The sequence below is a fragment of the Mastigoproctus giganteus genome, chromosome 4 (assembly GCF_048544385.1).
Source record: "Mastigoproctus giganteus isolate SK-2022 chromosome 4, ASM4854438v1, whole genome shotgun sequence".
NCBI classification, from domain to species: Eukaryota; Metazoa; Arthropoda; class Arachnida; order Uropygi; family Thelyphonidae; genus Mastigoproctus; species Mastigoproctus giganteus.
Window position 1 is genome coordinate 179996445 of NC_143578.1, and position 19383 is coordinate 180015827.

General features: G+C 37.4%; 1 protein-coding gene across 1 annotated transcript in view; it reads left to right on the forward strand.

Annotated features, from left to right (window-relative positions):
- Positions 1–19383, forward strand: part of LOC150087229 (dynamin-binding protein-like) — a 427088-nt gene that overhangs the window by 216486 nt on the left and 191219 nt on the right. Inside the window, exons 11-12 of the mRNA XM_090372415.1 lie at positions 353–479; positions 17031–17176. Of these exons, the coding sequence (XP_090228541.1) occupies positions 353–479; positions 17031–17176 (273 nt within the window). The remainder of the gene's footprint in view (positions 1–352; positions 480–17030; positions 17177–19383) is intronic.

Genomic DNA, 19383 nt, shown 5'->3' on the forward strand with positions numbered 1-19383 from the left:
ACACTGTAAACAACCAAAGAGTGGGCTTGGATATGTAACAATAGCAAGCTTTTGTAAGGTTTTGATTATACCCTGGTTTAGGAACTATTTAATTTACAATAACATTTGATGCCAAATAAACTTTACAGTTTTGTATATACATATGTAGTGTGAAGTGTCTTTTAATTTTGATTTTATATTATACTATTAAAGGTTGTCTTCCACCTATGTCTTTTTCCTTATTTGTGTCTTATGCTGAAACGTACAAATAAAAATTGATTGAATGTAGATTTGCTCTGTTAGAAAAATATTCTTTGATTATCAGAAAATAAAAAATACCATAAATAATTAGGTTTTTAATTTTTTTAAATAGGCAAAGGGCATTGATATGGAAACAGTGTTTGGGAATTTAGATGAAGTTATTGATATGGCTGGTAGACTACTGAGGAGGCTTGAGAAAGTTAAACAAATGAAACCAGATAATCAACTGATTGGTATGTGTACATCACCTTTCACATATTTGTATATTATTGAATTTTGATTTAGTAGTCATCCTTTAGAATATAATTTTTTTTTTCGTCTGGACTTGAAATATCTTCATAAACTGCTTTTAATTATGTTAATTTTAATTTATACACTATTATGCTTTTTTGGCGTACAAAAAAAGTACAAAAATCATATCAGCTGTATCAAAAAGTAGAGGAGAAGTAGGCTAAAATATTCCAAGAAATCCTTCAGAATTATTTTAGTATTGTTTGTGTGTTGCTGACCGGGCTAGCCGAGTGGGTAAAGTACCTGCCCGGCAACCCAAAGGTCGCGGGTTCGATTCCCGCCTCGGGCTTGGATCAAAGTACTGTAAAAACCTTGGGAGGTGCAATATGGCCACGGAAGCCGATGCGCCAACAACTACCAAATCAAAAAAAAAAAAAGTATTGTTTGTGTGGCTTAGGCAGGGCAACTCCTGAATGCTAGCTCAACTCCACACTTTAAATGGGGGGGAGCTTATTATTCCCATCATAAAAAAAAATGTGCATGTTCAATTCTACCTTATCCATCTTAGCCATTGGAATAAACTGTGTGTGTTTGTTTTCCATTATTCCACAACACTCTTTCTGAAAATGAATTTCATGTGGTCTAGTCTACTGTTACTTCCTAAGAATTACTATTCCTTCTGTGTTCATTTTATTAATTTCCCTTAGGGTCTTTTACACTTTCAGTAAGCTTCCTTTCCTAAGGTATCTAGTTGTAAGCTGTACAGATTACATCTTCCAGTAGTTGTTGCCAGAATCCGTTAGGTCACACTTCCCTCACCCATCTATATCTGCTTACAGGGAATGATCCTCCTCAGTGTGTGCACTGCTCGCAACCACTTAGAGTAAAACATATACTCCTTGAATTTAGCTTGTTTAACAATGCCCGACGAATGGCTTTTAGTTTCATTTCAGATCTGCGGCAATCTCTGTCTCTCAATAGCATCATAAGTAAAGAAGCAAATCTCTCTCTAAATTTTTTTTCTATTTAAAATAAATTCAAATGTATGACCGTTTCTAACTGCTGTACAAGCAGTTCCAATATATAAAGTCAATTGATTTGGGAGGCTCAATATGGCCTAAGTTGCCCTTGCACCAGAAAACACCACCACCACCACCACAAGAACAACAACCAGTACTTGTTCCTTATATGGATAATGTTTGGCACTCCATACCAATCTAATTCCCCTTCGCTGCACCTTCTATAGAAGGTTCTATATCTTTGTTCTTTAGATGCGACCTCCAGACCCAAAGTGTGGTCTCCCCTCTTTTACAGAGATGGATAATGACATCTTTCTCTCTGCCTTGTAAAATTCTGATAAATCATAGATTTATCAGAATTTTCCCTATTTATGTTGCATGGTGAACTTCGTAATCCCCAAACATTGGAAACAAATGGATCGGTGAAATGGGAAGGGTTTATTTATTTTTTTTTTTATTTTGGCTGATGCTGTATAAGCTTGCTTTCTTGCATCATATGCCTTTACTAATGCTAATATTCTGAACACCCTTTAATTCCTCTTTCCATCTTTATCCATCCCTCAGTTTCTGTTCCCCCAAATGCAATCAATACTTAGAATTTGGGTGCTTGAAACATAAGCTGCCATTTTTTAGCTCATATGTGCAGCTGGTATGAGTTAAAACAAATTGTCATCCTTTATTTTTGAATTTATCTTGTTTACGTTTTTCTTTTCTGTTTTTTGTCTGCTTTTCCCCTCCCTCCTCCAACAGTTACCCCTTTCTAGCTATCCTGCAACCATACTTTTAGTGCAGGATGGGATATTTCACATCACAATTTTTCATTTATTGTTTGTCAACTTTGATGATAAATGGTTGTCATCCACAGCTTTCAGATAGGAATCTATTTCTCATAACTGATTTGTTGATAAATTTGCCTTTTCCATAAATAATGACTAGGGAATTTTTTATTTATTTTTTTATTTTTAATGTATTTATATATGCATCATTTTGTTATTTTTCTTTTAAAACAATCCAGATGTATTTTCTGTGACAATATAAATGTGAACAAATTCTAATTTAACTTTTCTTTATTTTATAATATTGACTTGATTTTTTTTTTTTTTTTTATGAGAACCCCAAACACGAGAGGTATTATAACCTATAGTACTTAGTACCGTGCTGGGGTTGGAGGTTGAGAAGACGAAAGAAGATATTTGTTGATATTGGACTTGAACTTCTGTAGATTGTAATTTTCAGAAAATACGTATGAAGGAAGGTTGTTCCAGAAAGCGGCAGTTGAATGAATAAATGAGGAAGATGAAAAGTTGGTTCTGTGGGTTTGAAGTTGGACAGTAAATGGATGTTGGCTGGTGGCGGCACGTGTTCGGACTGTTTTGAAAGAGAGAGAGCGGGAATTATAGAAGCCAATTCAGAAGAACAGTGCCCATGGAAGTATCTGTAGAAGAGGCATGCAGCAGAAACAGTGCGTCTATGAGAAAGCGAGTGGAGAGACTCTGTTAGAGATGAATCATTAATTAACCTAACTGCCCTCTTCTGAATGGAATCAAGAAGCCTGAGAGAGGTTTTGGGGGCACCACCCCAGATGTGGGAACAATATTCCATGGCAGGGCGGATTTGCGATTTATACAGAGTGAGCAGCTGATTGGGAGAAAAGTAACGCCAAGAGCGAAAGAGAAAACCAAGTTTTTTAGATGCAGAGGAAGCAATATTTGTAATGTGCTTGTGCCAAGAGAGATTAGAAGTCAGGGTAATCCCCAAAAGAGATATATCATTTTGCCTAGAAATCGGAGTGTCACTAAAGATAAGCATAGGAGCAGAAGAATCCTTTTTGCGAGATATAAGACAAAATTGAGTTTTAGAAGGGTTGAAATCAACTAAGTTGTCTTTGCCCCACTGGAGAATTACCTGAAGATCGGCATTTAAGGAATTGGCAGCAGATTTTCGAGAAGTTAAAGCTGATTGAGCTGGAAAAAGTTTCTCAAAATGGAAAGTTGAATGCAATGTGCTATCATCGGCAAAACTATGGATAGGATTTCCAGTCAATGGAAGAAGGTCATTGATATACAAGAGGAAAAGAGTGGGGGAAAGAACTGAACCTTGGGGGACACCGGCATTAGTGGAGAAGTTAGAAGACAGAGAGCCATCTACCATCACCCTCAGTGAGCGATCAGAGAGAAAACTGGATAACCAATTACTAAAAACAGTTGGCAAACCATAAGATGGAAGCTTGTTTAGAAGACCTATATGCCAAACACGATCAAAAGCCTTTGAATCGCGATCGAACTTTTCCATTGAATTAGTCCATAAATGGGTAACATAAGCCAGAATATCACCAGTGGATCGACACTGACGGAATCCATACTGACGATCGTTGATCAGACGGAAGGTTTCTAGGTAGTTTAAGAGTTGGCGGTTAATTGATTTCTCCATTACTTTAGAAACAGTAGAAGTAATTGCAATGGGACGATAATTGGATGGGAGGGATTTGTCACCCTTTTTAGGAACTGGCTGGATATGAGCAAATTTCCAAGCAGAAGGAAAAACACCTTTGGAATAAGAAAGTGAAAAAAGGCGGCAAAGAATAGGAGTAAGTTCAGGAGCACAGGTTTTGAGAACAAGTGGAGAAATACCATCAGGACCTGGAGCTTTCTTAGCATCAAGATTCATCAAAATCCTTCTATATCCTTTTGACGGAAGACCACAGGAGGCATTGAATGGAGCGTGTTAGGAATGGTGGGAGGTGTTTTACCAAGATCATTAATACATGAGCTGGAAGAAAAATGGGATGCTAGCAGGTCAGCTTTATCCTTGGCTGAAGTGACAACAGAACCATCTGGTTTGGACAGAGGTGGGAGCAGAGATGGGCAAAAGTTGCGGCCAATAGCTTTGGCAAGAGACCAGAATGCTCGGCTACCATTAGGGCAAGAAGCAAGTTTTCTACTCTTAGCCTGTTCAAACTCTAGTTTGGACTGATTAATAACTGCTTTACAATTGTTGCGAGCTTTGGTGTAGGCAGAAAATGAAACTGAAGAATTAGAAACAAGCCAATTACGATATGCAACATTCTTCTCTTGGACAGCCTTAGCACATTTATTGGAAAACCAAGGTTTAGATAAAGGACGAGATTTTAAAGTGGAGTGTGGGATAAAGGATTCCATTCCTGCAAGAATAATTTCACTGACACGATCTGAGCAAACGTTGACATTAGAAGTTTTGAAACAGTAATCAGACCAAGGAAAGGAAGAAAAGAAGTCTCGCAGGTCATCCCATTTTGCATTCTTGTAATGCCAAACAATACGAGGTTGGGAATAGCCATGAGATAAAGGTTCCATTGGAGAAGAGGCAATCACCTAGTTGTGATCTGAAGTGCCTAAAGGACCTCTCACTTCAGCCTTGGGTTCCACCACTTCAAGCCTCCAATAAGCAAAGTGGTGGTATTTCACCGGTTGATGAGAGTCATCTACCACCTAGTACTGCCTGGTTGTTTGTGAGAAAAAGATCAAGCGTATTGGCTGTATGATTAGGATTGTCCGGTATTCTTGTAGGTAAATGAACAATCTGTGCTAGGTCATTAGTAATTGCAAAAGCCTCAGTATCTCGACCTGCTGGGTCGGTGTGACTAGAAAACGGAAGCCAGCTGGAGTTGTGAACGTTAAAATCACCAAGGAAAATTACCTCATTGTTAGGAAAGTTAGACTGGAGAAAGTCAAGTTGCAAAGAGAGGAAGTCAAAGAGCTCCAAGTGATTAGTGGAGTTGGGAGAATGGTAGAGACAACAGATGAATTTTACACAATGAGGTAGAGAGATTTTAAGCCAGAGAAGATCAAAGAGAGGAGATTCCAAATTGCCAAGTCTCTGACAGGGAATATCAAAACGGACATATGCACAAGTACCACCTTTGAGGCGAAAGGAATCATACAGCAAATAATTTGGACATCTGAGATGAGCAGTAGTTGAATCAACTGATAACTGAGATTCAGTCAGAAAAAGTACATGGGGTTTGGAAGACTGCAAGTGGAAATGGACATCGTTGAGATTAGAATTGAGACCACGTATATTTGTGAAATGAATTAGGAAGTCCTTGGGAGGTTTAGATCTTTTTGCAGATAAGCTTGCTCTATTATTTTGACAATTCATGGTGTATTCAATAGTAAGAAAAAGTGGGTGGGACATGCTGTATGAAGTAATGAAATTTTTGGATATGGTGTACATGTGGTAAGAATATACCCAGATCCTTGACATAACGTGGCCTCGACAATGCTCCCCTCATACACACTACTCGGACTCCCTCCAGTCACTATCTGGCAGAGTAGAGGTAGCAAGATTATACACTAGCTGATCCGGAAGCTTCCTAGAGAGTTACCAATAGGTTCAGTCCGGTGTACTAACTAGCGGCCGGCCTGCGAACACCGTTTTAGAGCTGTACCCTCGAAATGAGGAATAAGGAATATTGGATCTCGCCACGACATTCATCATAACCTCAAAAATCATCAATCATACTGCATGATGGAAGAGATAGGGAAGGGTTGGCCGGAACTTAGCTCTAGAGACTAAACATGGGTTCCACCACTTCAAGCCTCCAATAAGCAAAGTGGTGGTATTTCACCGGTTGATGAGAGTCATCTACCACCTAGTACTGCCAGGTAACATAGAGGGGCGGCATTCCTCCATGTGTTGTGGGCGCCACACCTCGACCCCTGCTTACGTTGGTTCACACCTGGGTGGTCACCCACCATGTACTTGTGCATGAAGGTTATACCCAGGATTACTAACAGTCCCACCATCGTGAAGGTGCAAGCAGAGGATTTGGCTGTCATAGACCGTCCGGACTTCGCCGAAATTGGGTCCACTTTGACTTGAGTGATAATGTATGAAAACAAAATGAAAAGTTCACCAGGTGCAAACAAATATTTAGTTGAACAGCCTCTGGCCCTGATGACAGCAGCACACCATCGAGGCATTGACAAGATCAATTTCTGAAGATAATCAACTGATCGTTTTCAGTTCCAAACATGAATTATGGCTTCCTGAAGTTCACGAAGGGTCTTTGGTTTCTTTTTGGCAACTGCAGATTCCACACGATGCCAAAGTTCTCTATAGGGTTTAGGTCCAGGCTTTTTCCTGGCTAGGCTTATAAGTGTTGTAAGGGACCGTTCTTCCAACCATTTTTTCACCTGTAACAAATGTAAATACATTACTGTTGAACCTCTAATGCAGAAATGAAGCTAAAGTAACTACAGAAGTGCCTACTTACACTTTTCGCCCAATGATAAGGAGCAGAGTCCTGAAAGATGCAGTTACTTGGTAGGTTGAAATGGTCTCTAATGGTTGGCTACAATTTGCCTTCCAATATAGCCAGGTATCCATTGGCATTTACGGAATCTTTTATAAACTGCAGGTGACCTACTCTGCGATACAAAATGCCCCCCCCCCCCATATCATTTGGCTGGTAGGGAATTTCACTGTAGACATCATGCAGTCTGGATCGTATTCTTCACCACGTCTACGGCAAATCATTTGTCTCCCATCAGAGCCATGCAGGTTGAATTTCTTGTCATCTGAGGAAACTGACTTCCACTGTTTGGGAGTCCATTTGACATGCTCCTTACACCAAATCAATTGGTCCTCTTTCATTTTTTGTGTGAGGAGGGGCTTCTTCTTAGGACGAAGAAGCACTTCAAAATACGGTCATGTTTTGGCGTAGAGACTAGTTTGTGTCTGGTTCCTTTTTACCTCTCAGCAGAACCAGTATTCTTGAGGTTGGAAAGAAATCTACTCACTGTTGGCTGATTACAAGACACTCTCTAAGCAATATTATGTGAAGAACATCCTTCCTCACATTAAGGAACAATAGCACTCTTTCTTCTTGGTGTCACCCGCACGTAACTCGCCATCCTGACACAAGCAAGGAATGACTGCAACTCTTGCAGAGCATGCTTATATAGCTGAAAGTAACAGCTGATGCAATATTACATCATCACCTATGCATGTCAATCTTATAAGAAATATTGCCATATACTTATGTTATTCGGACAACAATTACAATTTTAAGGGGTGATGTACTTTCTTTGAACACCTATGTGCTGTGGGGGGGGGGGTGTATCTTTTTCATTCTATGCATTATACAGTAGACTCTCAGAATAACAGCACCTTTGGGGATTCATGATGCCGTTACTTTGATTTTTCCATTGTCTAGAAATTTTTTTATTTTTAATATATTTAATGCAGAAATAATGAGGCTAAATAAGAAATAGAGAGATTAAGAATGCAATTTTATTAACTGCACATAAAACACATAAACATGTTTACGATCCAATGTTATATTCTGCCATTAATACACTGCTACTTCTGCCTGTTCTATTTTCTATTATTAGCATTAGTAGAGGCATATGATGCAAGAAAGCAAGCTTATGCAGCATCAGTCAAAAAAAAAAAAAAAAAAAAATTATTTAGGCTATCAACTTCCACAACAAAGGATGGAAGTCTGTTCCACCAACCAACTGCCCGCTGGCTAAAGGCAAACTTCCACACATCTATCCTACATCTGTCTTTCCTTCTTCTTCTTCAAGAGGAGTGTTTCCATTTACAATGGGTTTCCTCAGCCTACAAGTTATTTCTTGTTAGGAATTTTTTCCCGCCATAAAGTGAGGTTCAAAGTGTCTTGGTCGGTTAAGCCTCGGGCTGTCATGCACTCCCGTACTCCATCCATCCATGTCCTCCTAGGTCTTCCTCGTCTTCTTCTTCCAGGAGGTATCCATTCCAGGATAGCCTTTGGATATCTGTTTTCTTGCATCCGTTTTACATGTGCATACCATGTTAGACGTTTTTCTCTGATGGTGTCAATAATAGTCTTTTTCACTTCCATTTTTTCCCTTATGTCTTTCTTCAATTTGAATTTATGCCCTCTCCTTATATCAAGTTTGTCACTAAGCTTTAATGTTGTTCTTTTTTTCTCCGTATGAGGTTTATTAACTTTAGGAGCCATAGTGAGGGGTTTTTAATTTAAAATAAATGTAAAACAGCAGTATAATTTTTGATATTAGTACAGAATTCACTTTCAAAACAGCGACCATAAAATAGTAATCACGTGACTTGCCTTTTTCTTTTTTCATCACTGCAAGACACCTGCGCTGTATGTAAACATCTGATCTCGATGTGGCATTAGCTTGAATGTTCCGTTATTTGGGGTGCTATTATTTTGACATATAATATTATATATGTAATTTGGTGAATGACATTTCGCTGTATGAGACAATTTTGTGTATGACAATTTGGTGAAAGACATTTGGTGGCTATGACAATTTGGTGAGTATAATGATTCGATAAATTTTTTGGGAGTATTTGATGCAAAGGAAGACAGAAAATGGAAACTTTTAACATTCTCTGCTGTAAATGGTGAATTTAGTGATCACAGTACCATTGTCTATATTTTATATTATTGATTGTGCATCATATTTGTCTTCATTTCTTAATGCATATTCTACTTTTTTGTAGATCCTATTAAAAAAAGTGCTAGACAGGTTCAACATTGGAATACAAGAGAAAACCTTATTCGCACTTTACTTTCACTTCTGAAAGTTGCATTTTTTTTAAAGGGAAGACACATGGTGGGGCAAGGGGGTTGTTCCAGAGACCAAAAGTAGAGATCATTAATGGATGCTGCCTGGGTAATTTGCATTTTCTGATGTTCGGTTTGAAACCCACACTATAGTTTTTATTGAAAGAAGTTAGTATTAGCATTAGTAATGGCCGCATGGTGTAAGAAAGCCTGTGGCTTATGCTGCACCAGCCAAAAAATAAACCCGAATAAAACAATGATAAAAAAAAAACTAATAATTAATAAAAGAAAAGGAAATTAAACCTATCATCCTATGCTTTCCCTCACCTGAAGGTATACTATCCAGATGTCCTTTTTCCCCAAACTGTCAGCCTCTACCACCCATGTAGGCAACTTATTCTAGTAATTTATAACTCGCTGGCTAAAATAAAACTTCCTGCAGTCCAATCTAAACATCTTCCCCGTAACTTGAAATTATGTCCCCTAGTTCTGTCATCATTTATAATCTTGAAAATTTCGTCCTCATTCATTTTACTGATGCCTCTCAGAGCCTTAAACACCTCAATCAAATCTCCTCTAAGGTATCTAGTTTCCAAACTCTGCAACCCACATATTCGAAGTCTTTCTTCATAAGGACGCCCTTTTGCCGATCTCACCAGGCTCAGTTACCAGTCTTTTCACCCCTTTCAAGAAGCTCGATGTCTTTCTTTAAGTGCGGTCTCCATACCTGAACACAGTATTCCAAGTATGTCTGACAAAAGCCTTATATAATGGGATTATCATGTCCCTGTCTCTACTTGCAAAAGTTCAATACATCATCGATAGGATACCATGGGCCTTCCTTGCAACCTGTTTAAAATGCTCAGAGAATTTCATGTCTGACCGTATCGTAACACCCAAGTCCCTTTCCTCCAGTACTATGTTTAGTTGAACTCTACCAAGTGAATAAGTTATTTTGGGATTACTGTTTCCCAGGTGTAATACCTTACACTTTGTTGGATTAAATCATAGCTGCCATTTTTCTTACCATTCCTGAAGTCTATCTAGGTCTCTCTGAAGAAGCTCAGCTTGATGCTAGTACTGTGACTGGGTTAAGGGTAGGTGGGTAAGCTTTCCTGGAGATTGTGTAGTGGTCAGAATTGTAGTCTGAGTTCCCTGCATGGAAAAGTGCTTTGACCCATTGAGGTGTTTTCACCATGGCCTGTAGTGGTCTTGATGCTTCTGACTAAGGGATGGTACTGCAAAAGACTGCACAGTTATTCTGGAGGATGATAGTTAAAAGGGTGTGTTTATTTTTGCATCAAACAACTACAGTCATGAGGTGTCTGTATATAATGCCTGTGAATTGCATGTAGTTTATTATCTGTTTGTCTTGTTTGCTTCATAAAAAAAAACCTGACTTACCGGGTGGAGGTGGGAACCAAGCACCCGCTCATAAAAATTCCTCCTTTGTGATGAGAATCAAACCACCTCATTTTCCCCGCGGCATAATCCTAACCACATTGCCATTTGAAAGGCCATTATTATGGAGACAAGATGTAAACAATACTTTTAAAATCCTTTTTTTTTTTTTTGTAGGTCTTTTGAATCCCATGTTTTTCAAGTAGCTAGGATTGGTAGGTTAGTTGCAGGTTGAGGAGGATGAGGAAGAAATTTATTAACACAAACTAGAAGAAAGGGAAAAAAAATTAAGATTAACAACCTTCCCATGCTGTTCTAGCAGGATGGATTGTTTGAATGTTTGGAAATCAGAAGTAACTTACACGCATAGAAACCAGCAAAAGAAAGAGAAATGAAGAGGATCCCTGTAAAAGTTGTTGAAACTATATGTTTTAGTAAAATTCATTGGCTGAGGTTTGAGAAGCTAGAATAGAATTACTGATACAGAAACTGTAAGATAAGGAAATAAATTAGAATGATGGCCATTTATTTTTTTACTCTTTGAGTGTTGGAAACCTGTAGAAAATTACAAGCAAGGAGAAGAAAAAATGAAGATAGCCACTGTGAAATTTGCTGAAGTCATGCCAGTTTAGTAACATGGATTGGTTCAGAGTTGGAAGGCTGGAGAAACTTGTTGACACAGAAACCAGAAGGGAAAATATATGAAGTGAAAATGATTAGTGCCCCCACTTCTTTTGGAAGGTTGCACAAGCCTCTGCTGTTCTAGTAGTGTGGATTGGTTGAGGATTGCAAAGCCAGAAGAAACTCATTTACACAAAACTAACAGGAAAGGAAAATTAATGAAGGCATGTTCTTTTTCTTTTTCCAGGCAACTCTGAAGCTTGCTCTATTCTAGCAAGATGGATTTGTAAGGGTTGGGAAGTTGCAAGAAATTTATTGACTGATACATTAAAAAAAAAAAAAAAAAATCTTGTTTTTTAATCTTTTTTTTTTTATTAATTTTGTTAATTTTTGATCCCTATGCGATACACTGAATTGTCCCCATCCCAAATTGTTGTACTCACCGAATCATCGTAGCCGCCAATTGTCTTTCACCAAATTGTCTTTTATACCGAACTGTTGTGCACTGAATTGGTGCATATGGAAAATTGTTATGCAGCAAACTGAATTGCTATATGCACTGAATGTCATGCACTGAACTGTTATACAATGAATTGTCTTGCAGTGAATTGATGTGTATTCATATGAGGTTTTTTTTTGTCATAATTTATTCTAATAAAATGCTGATTCTGATGACCAGTGAAACTGCTAAGTGGTATCAACTGTACTATGTTTTCTAATTGCCTCTCTGTGTGCTTAAATATTATGTTTAGTGTTTTAAATAGATGTTACTTTTTGTCACTTGCTCAATGAAAAATGAATTCTCCATGTTCATTTTTCATTGATGATTATAAGAATCTGTAATGCACTTTCAAATGTGGCTGAGTTAGAAGATTTCAGACAAAAGGGTTCTTCACATTCTGTTAGGCCCTGTCCCCTTCAATCTATAGATGACCCTAGAACCTAATTTACAGAAATTACATTGATGCCTTATGTTCTCAGTTGCTTGGTGCTAATATGACCAACTATCATAGAGTTTTTTTTTTCCCTACAAGCAAGCAAAATTATCTCAGAACACAAAAAATGTACATTCATAGATATTGGGCAGACAGTCTTATCTTGTTGGAGTTGACTGTGTTGTGTTTTTAGAAATTAACCACTTAGTTTATAATCATTCCCTCAACATGAATTGTTAAGGAGGCTTCCATCCTGCAGTGGGTTGATAATGGCTGCAGTTTACCTTACCTTTTTAACCCTGCAGTGGTGGTGAAAAAAAAAATCTGTGATTTTCTGTCTCTTCTAAAATATAGACAAATTTTTACTGGATTTGTTTTTTGAATTGCTTTTTATCATTTTCCCAGAATTATTGCTTGAATTATTGAGAACACCTGTCAGGTACACCATATTTGTTATTGTTCTTCACTGGCAGTAGCTTATCTTACGAGTTCTGCTATGAAATGTTTCTTGCATTTGGTTATTTGTTATTTTCCATCAATCTTTAGAAATGCCTCAAATTGATATATTGATGTTTACATGAAATAATGAATTTTCAAACCCAATTCATTCTTGAGGTGCTTGTTTGTGCAAAAAGTTTTATAATATAACTGTTTTTGTTTCACAGCATGTATATTTTTTCATGTTTGTTTTGGTTGTTTGCTTCAGTCTGGTTTGCTTTTTATTTTCAATTGGCTAGATATTTTTATAACATAAATTAGATAATATGTTCTCTTCTCTCCTTTATTATTATTATTTATGTATTTTGCAAAAGCTGTATTACTGCGTATGAGTCAGAATTATAACCTAAAAGGCTTCTGGTTATCTGAATAACAACCATGTATTAATAAATAGGAGATTAATCTTTTAGTGTGGCCACTTGTTTTTGAAGGCAGTTCAGTATGTGTAACTTGTGCAGGCAGTTTAATATAATAGACTGTTTATGGTAAAGAACTGTCCCAGGTGGTCTATAGACATCAATAGTCTTATATGAGGTATTTTTGAAAGAGTTATTAATATTTTTTCATTATTATTTTTGAACAATCAAGACAAAAATACAAGGCAATATTCACCTTGGATAGAGTTAATAACATTCAAATATTGTGAAATTTGCAGTATGCGAAATTTGAATAAATTTTTTAAAAAATTGCAAAATGGAAGTAAATAATAGTTTTTAAAATGTTATTTGTTTTGTGAATGGTTTTAAAATAATTTATGCACATAATAAGCAGAGATATATGCACACATTTGAAGTTTCACGTATTTAATGTTTTTTTTTTTTAAAACTGGAGAATGGAAGGGACATCTTTAACATAACATAACAGTTTCATATTTGTAGTGTGGATTTTGTATTCTCATAGTGCATGAAAAAAAATTATTGCATGCAATGGACATTGTGAAGTATATTTTTCTTTTTGAATATATTTTTTTATTCATTTTTTATTCATATTTTTTTTAATAGCATTCCAGATATGAAAAGAGTTTTGAAAAAATATGCCCATATTTAGTAAGACAGTAAATCACAGATTTTTTTTATCTTCAACCAGTAGTTAATGTGGGTTCATTATTTTCAAGTTAGAATTTTTTAAAATAATTTTCAATCATTATCATATAGTGTGAGAAGACTATAGACTATACTGAGAAGACATTTGTTACAAGTTATTTCACAGTAGCATGGGAATCACACTTGTTCACCATGAAATATTTCTTGCATGTTGTTGTTGTGCCTTCTGTTTCTGTTACTTTGTATCTAGTTTGAGAAATATTTAGCCTTGAAGTGATATATTACTGTTTGTGCCAAATAATATGAAAACATGCGATTTATACTCTTCAAGGGGTAAAATTGTTTGTGCAAAAATTTTTTATAACTGTTCTTGTTTCAGATTTCATTAAATGCATGTCATTATGTTTGTTTTAATGATTTCCCTTCAAGCGGCTGTATATTAATCTGTTAAGATAGATATTGTTTTCTCTTCATATTTGATAAGAGATGTGTTGTTGTTTTTTTGGATGATCTCTCTTCAATCACTCTGTATCAGCATATGTTAGAGAATGCTAAGAATAAAGGAAATAAAATAGTGCAAGAAGTTAGATATTAGACATTAAATATGAGTTTATAAGTAACTAATATATATAGTATTATTTGTTAGAATATGTGCATTATATATGTGCAAATTCTTGGAGGGTATGGATGGGTGAAGTGAAGTATGTAGGTTTTTTTTTTTTTTTGGTTAATGCTATATAAGCCTCCTTGCATCATTTGCCACTACTACTGCTACCTTTATTATTATTTGAAAAGTATACTAGTATATTAATAGATTTAAAAAATTTAAAAAAATATATACAATGTATGCATAGTGCACATTGATCATTGTTGACCCAACAGAGAACAAAAGAGATAAAACTAAAAGATATAAGCTGATTTACCATGCACAAGACAAAAAAAATCATGTATAGATGGACTTAATGTAACTGAAAAAGAAATGGAGGAATGAATAATGTGTTGATCTTTAGGGAGGATGAAAGCTTGAAAAGAAAGTGATGAACACTGTGTATTGGACATGATAAAATGTATATTAATGTGCATGAAATTAGCCAGTATGTGAAATGTTAAGTTCAGCCATAATGAAATTTAGCAATAGCAAGTAGTGCAAAAGGCTGATATAATAGGATATACAGATTATTTAGATTTATCGAGGTTAGAGGAGAAACTGCTTGTAAACATACTACTGTATCTTCGCCTTCATGAGTTTCAGATTCTGTCTATCCTACTTCATTAGCCTTTTGCACTATTGGCTATTGTTAAGCTTCATTATGCCTAAACTTAACATTTCACCTATTTGTTAATTTCAATCACATTAATACGCATTTTACCATGTCCAACACACATGGGTCGCAACTTTTCAAGACTTCAATCTTCCCTAGAGATTAACACATTATTCACTCCTCCATTTCTTTTTTGTCCACATGCATCATTTAGTTTTATCTCATTTGTTCTCTGTTGGGTTAATGATGATCAATGTGCACTATGCATACATTTCATAATTTTCAACTTTTTTTAAAATCTATCAATATACTATTATACTTTTAACATTAGCATTAGCAGAGGCATATAATGTAAGAAAGCAACTTATATAGCATCAGCCAAAAAACAAACCAAAAAAAAAAAAAACCCTTCCCATTTCACCCATCCATTCACTCCAAATGTTTGTCTACTTCAGTCTTGAATTTATTTAAGCTGTTGACAGCTTAAATAAATTTTTTTCTGCAACAGATGGAAGTTCATTTCAGCAATCAACCACCTCCTGGCTAAAGGCAAATTTCTGTACATCTATTCTACAACTGTTTTTCCTCAATTTCATTTTATGCCCTCTCACTTGTGGAATCTGAGTAACAGGAAGAATTCATTGAAGAGGCCTCTGGAGTCAGGAACACTGTGATTCATCTATAATGTGCTACTAAAACGCTGACTCAAATCAATAAAATACCTTTATTAAATAAATATACTGACTTTGATATTATAACAAGAATGAAAAATAAAAGTGCTAAAAAGAAATTTAAAATTACTAAAAACCACTGAAACCGTAGCTTTCGTCAGCAGCGGCTGTCTTCATCAGCAATAACAGTTACAAGTTATACGTCACCACCAAGTACACAACACAAGCTACGCACTTGCATTCAGTCCACTTCCCATGCATTGGAACCAGAAATGGCACTGGAACAAACCATTCCAAAACATTCGTCTCTCCCTAGGATAAGGCCTTCAAAGAGTGGATGAATATGACAGCCCTTACCCCTATTAAGACTATAGCATCCAGACAAACATATCATTAGACTCTCTAACCATTTGTGGTTCCAAAAACCATGCGCTTTATCTACAATCACGGCTTCTTTAGTCGTAATACCATGCTCAGTTTTCCAGGCTTGTTCAGCTATGGCTGAACCTACATAATTAGCCGTCTTGAGGGCCCTATCATGCTCCCCCAGGTAATCATGCAGCCTATGTTTTGTCTCCCCCACATAATCTTTCTTTCCCCTTCCCTCGACGGTATGGGAGGAGGCAGGAGGCTGCCCCTCCTGCCTCCTCCCCAACCCTGATTTTCTCCTGGTGGGGCATGGGCATGCCCCACTGACTTTTAATGGGGTAATCTTCTGTATTGACTCCATTTCTTCTGTCTTTCTCCCCCCCAATCTTCAGTCTCCTCTCCCTCTCTATCTGCTCGCCAGCGTATACCCTACAGGTCAAAATTTAATAGTTCCAAATTAAATTCGCTCACATTTTGGTCTTTCAATCTAGCGATTTAACAGTGAACTCTGGCCTTTACAGTGAACTGTATCACACCACAATGTAAACTACGCGGAGATGGGGGGAAACCCCTGGTGCCGTTTGACCCTAAACACACTTTACACTTTACATAACATTTCCCACAATCCGGACACTCAGTTTCGTATACAACCCCACTAGTGTCATTAATCGCAATAGAATCTCTAATTGCGGACATTACACTGCACAGGCTCCGACCCAGAAACTGCACACAGCATATCTGACACGAGCACAATATACAAGCGATGGGTTTTGAGATGCCTGGATAGTAGGGGATGTATGCGGTGGCAACAGGTGTAAAAACATCCCGACTGCTACTCATATCTCTTAAACATCCCTCAATAATGCTCTGGGAGTAACTGCACTTATTAGCTCAGCTTTAACCCCTTTGGTCTCGTCATCTCTCTCCTCAGACGAAGAGCAATGGGACCCCACCCTACCCATTAAGGCCTTGACCACACTAATTTTGTGGCAACTGGCCTGGTTGCGACAAAGCCTTCCGCACACAACCAAACCATGTTTAATGGGATAGAAGAGGGGGGATTATTATTATCTTTTGACGTTTCTTTGTTTACATGTATACCTGTTGAATGTGGTTTGGATTGTGTGTGGAAGGCTTTGGTTAGGAATAATACTTTGAAGGATTCATATCCTTCAATGACAGCTTTAAGTGGTGAAGACATTTGTGAAGGTGTTGGATTGTGCTTGTCTAGTACCACCATGTTGTTTCAAAATGTTATGTACCAGCAGGTCCATGGAGTGGCCATGGGTTCACCTATTAGTGCAGTTATAGGATTTAGTCATGGAAGAGTTTGAAGATAGGTTGTTGGGGTACTCCATTCCACCCAAAATGAGGATGTGGAAAAGGTATGTTGATGACACATTCACAATAATACAAAGGGGATATGAAACTGAAGTACTTAATTGGTTAAATAAAGATTCACCCCATTCAGTTTACCTCGGAGGTTGAGCTGGGCGGGGCCCTTCCGTTCCTAGACATGTATGTGTATAGAGAAGGCTGACACTCGAGAACCAAGGTTTATAGAAAACCGATGTGTCGTGGCCAATACACACATACACTTTAAAATTGCCCTGGTTGCCACAAAATTAGTGTGGTCAAGGCCTTAATGGGTAGGGTGGGGGTCCCATTGCTCTTCATCTGAGGAGAGGGACGACGAGACCAAATGGGTTACGGCTGACCTAGTTAGGGGCAGTTACCCCCAGAGCATTATTGAGTGATGTTTAAGAGATACGAATAGCAGTCATAGGGATGTTTTTACGCCTGTTGCCACCGCATACATCTCCTACTGTCCAGGCATCTAGGAACCCATCACTCGTATATTGTGCTCATGTCAGATCCACTGTGTGCAGCTTCCGGGTCAGAGACTGCACCCAGTAATGTCTACAATTAAAGATCCTATCGCGATTAATGACACTAGTGAGGTTGTATACGAAATTGAGTGTCCAGATTGTGGGGAATGTTACGTGGGGGAGACAAAACGTAGGCTGCGTGATTGCCTGGAGGAGCATGGTAGGGTCCTCAAGGTGACTAATTATGTAGATTCAGCAGTAGCTGAACAAGCCTGGGAAAGTGGGCATGGTATTAGGAATAAACAAGCTGTGATTGTAGATAAATCACATGGTTTTTGGAACAGGAGATGGTTAGAGAGTCTAAGGATATGTTCGTCTGGACACTATAGTCTTAAGTCTTAACAGAGATAAAGGCTGTCGTATTCATCCACTCTTTGAAGCCCTTATCCTATGGAGAGATGATCACTTTGGAATGGTACTTTCAAGTTCAAGTTCCAGTGCACAGGAAGTACACCGAATGCCATAGCTCATGTTGCGTACCTGCTGGTGATGTATAGGTGTACATATATAGATTGTTGGATAACCTGTAACCATTATTGCTGATGAAGGTGGCTGCTTCTGCTGAAAGCTATGATTTTTAGTAATTTTAAACATCTTTTTTAGCACTTTTATTTTTCATTCTTGTTATAATATCTTATTTCATTTTATTTTAATATACAGTTTATACAATCAGTATATTTATTTAATAAAGGTATTTTGTTGATTTGAGTCAGTGTTTTATTAGCATTATAGATGAATCACAACAGGAAGAATCCCATTAGCATTGAGCTTGCTCAAACCATTCAAGGCCTTATACACCTCAATCAGATCAACTCGCAGGTACCTATTCTCCAGACTCTGCAATTTGCAGAACTTAAGTCTTTAACAGCAATCCTTTGTTCCACTCACTAATCTCATTACCCTTCTCTATACTTGTTCCAGCAGCTCTACATCTTTCCTAAAATGAGGCCTCCAAACCTGTATGCAGTACTCAAGGTGTGGACTCACCATTGCCTTATACAAGGCGATAATCACCTCCTTATCCCTGTTGGCAAAATTCCTAAATATATATATATATAGGATATGCAGCCTGTTTGCACTACTCAGAAAACTTTATATCTGACTGCAAAATTACCCCCAGGTCTTTTTCATTCTCCACTACACTGAGTGTAATACTGCACAATTGGTATGTTACTCTAGGGTTACTGCTATCTGTATGCAGGACTTTGCATTTCTCAGTGTTAAATCAATTACCACCTCTCAGCCCATTTGCTGAACTTTTCCAGATCCCTTTGCAGTAGCTTACTGTCATTAACAACCCTACCAACCTTCGTATCGTTTCCAAACTTGGATATTAAGCCTGATATACCTTCACCGATATCATTGATAAATGCACAAAACAACTATGGGCCCAGGAGCGAACACTGGGGGACTCCACTAATAACATTAGTCCATGTCGAGCAGTGTCCATTTATTACCACTCTCTGCCATCTCCCACTCAACCATCCTTTTTATCCATAGCAGCAACTTGCCCTTAATGCCATACTTCTCCAACTTTTACAGTAGTCTTCCATATGCAACAGTATCAAAAGCTTTCCTGAAATCCAAGTGTGATATCAAAATTATTTTTTGAATCCAGTTACTTTGTGACCACATCGTAGTATCCA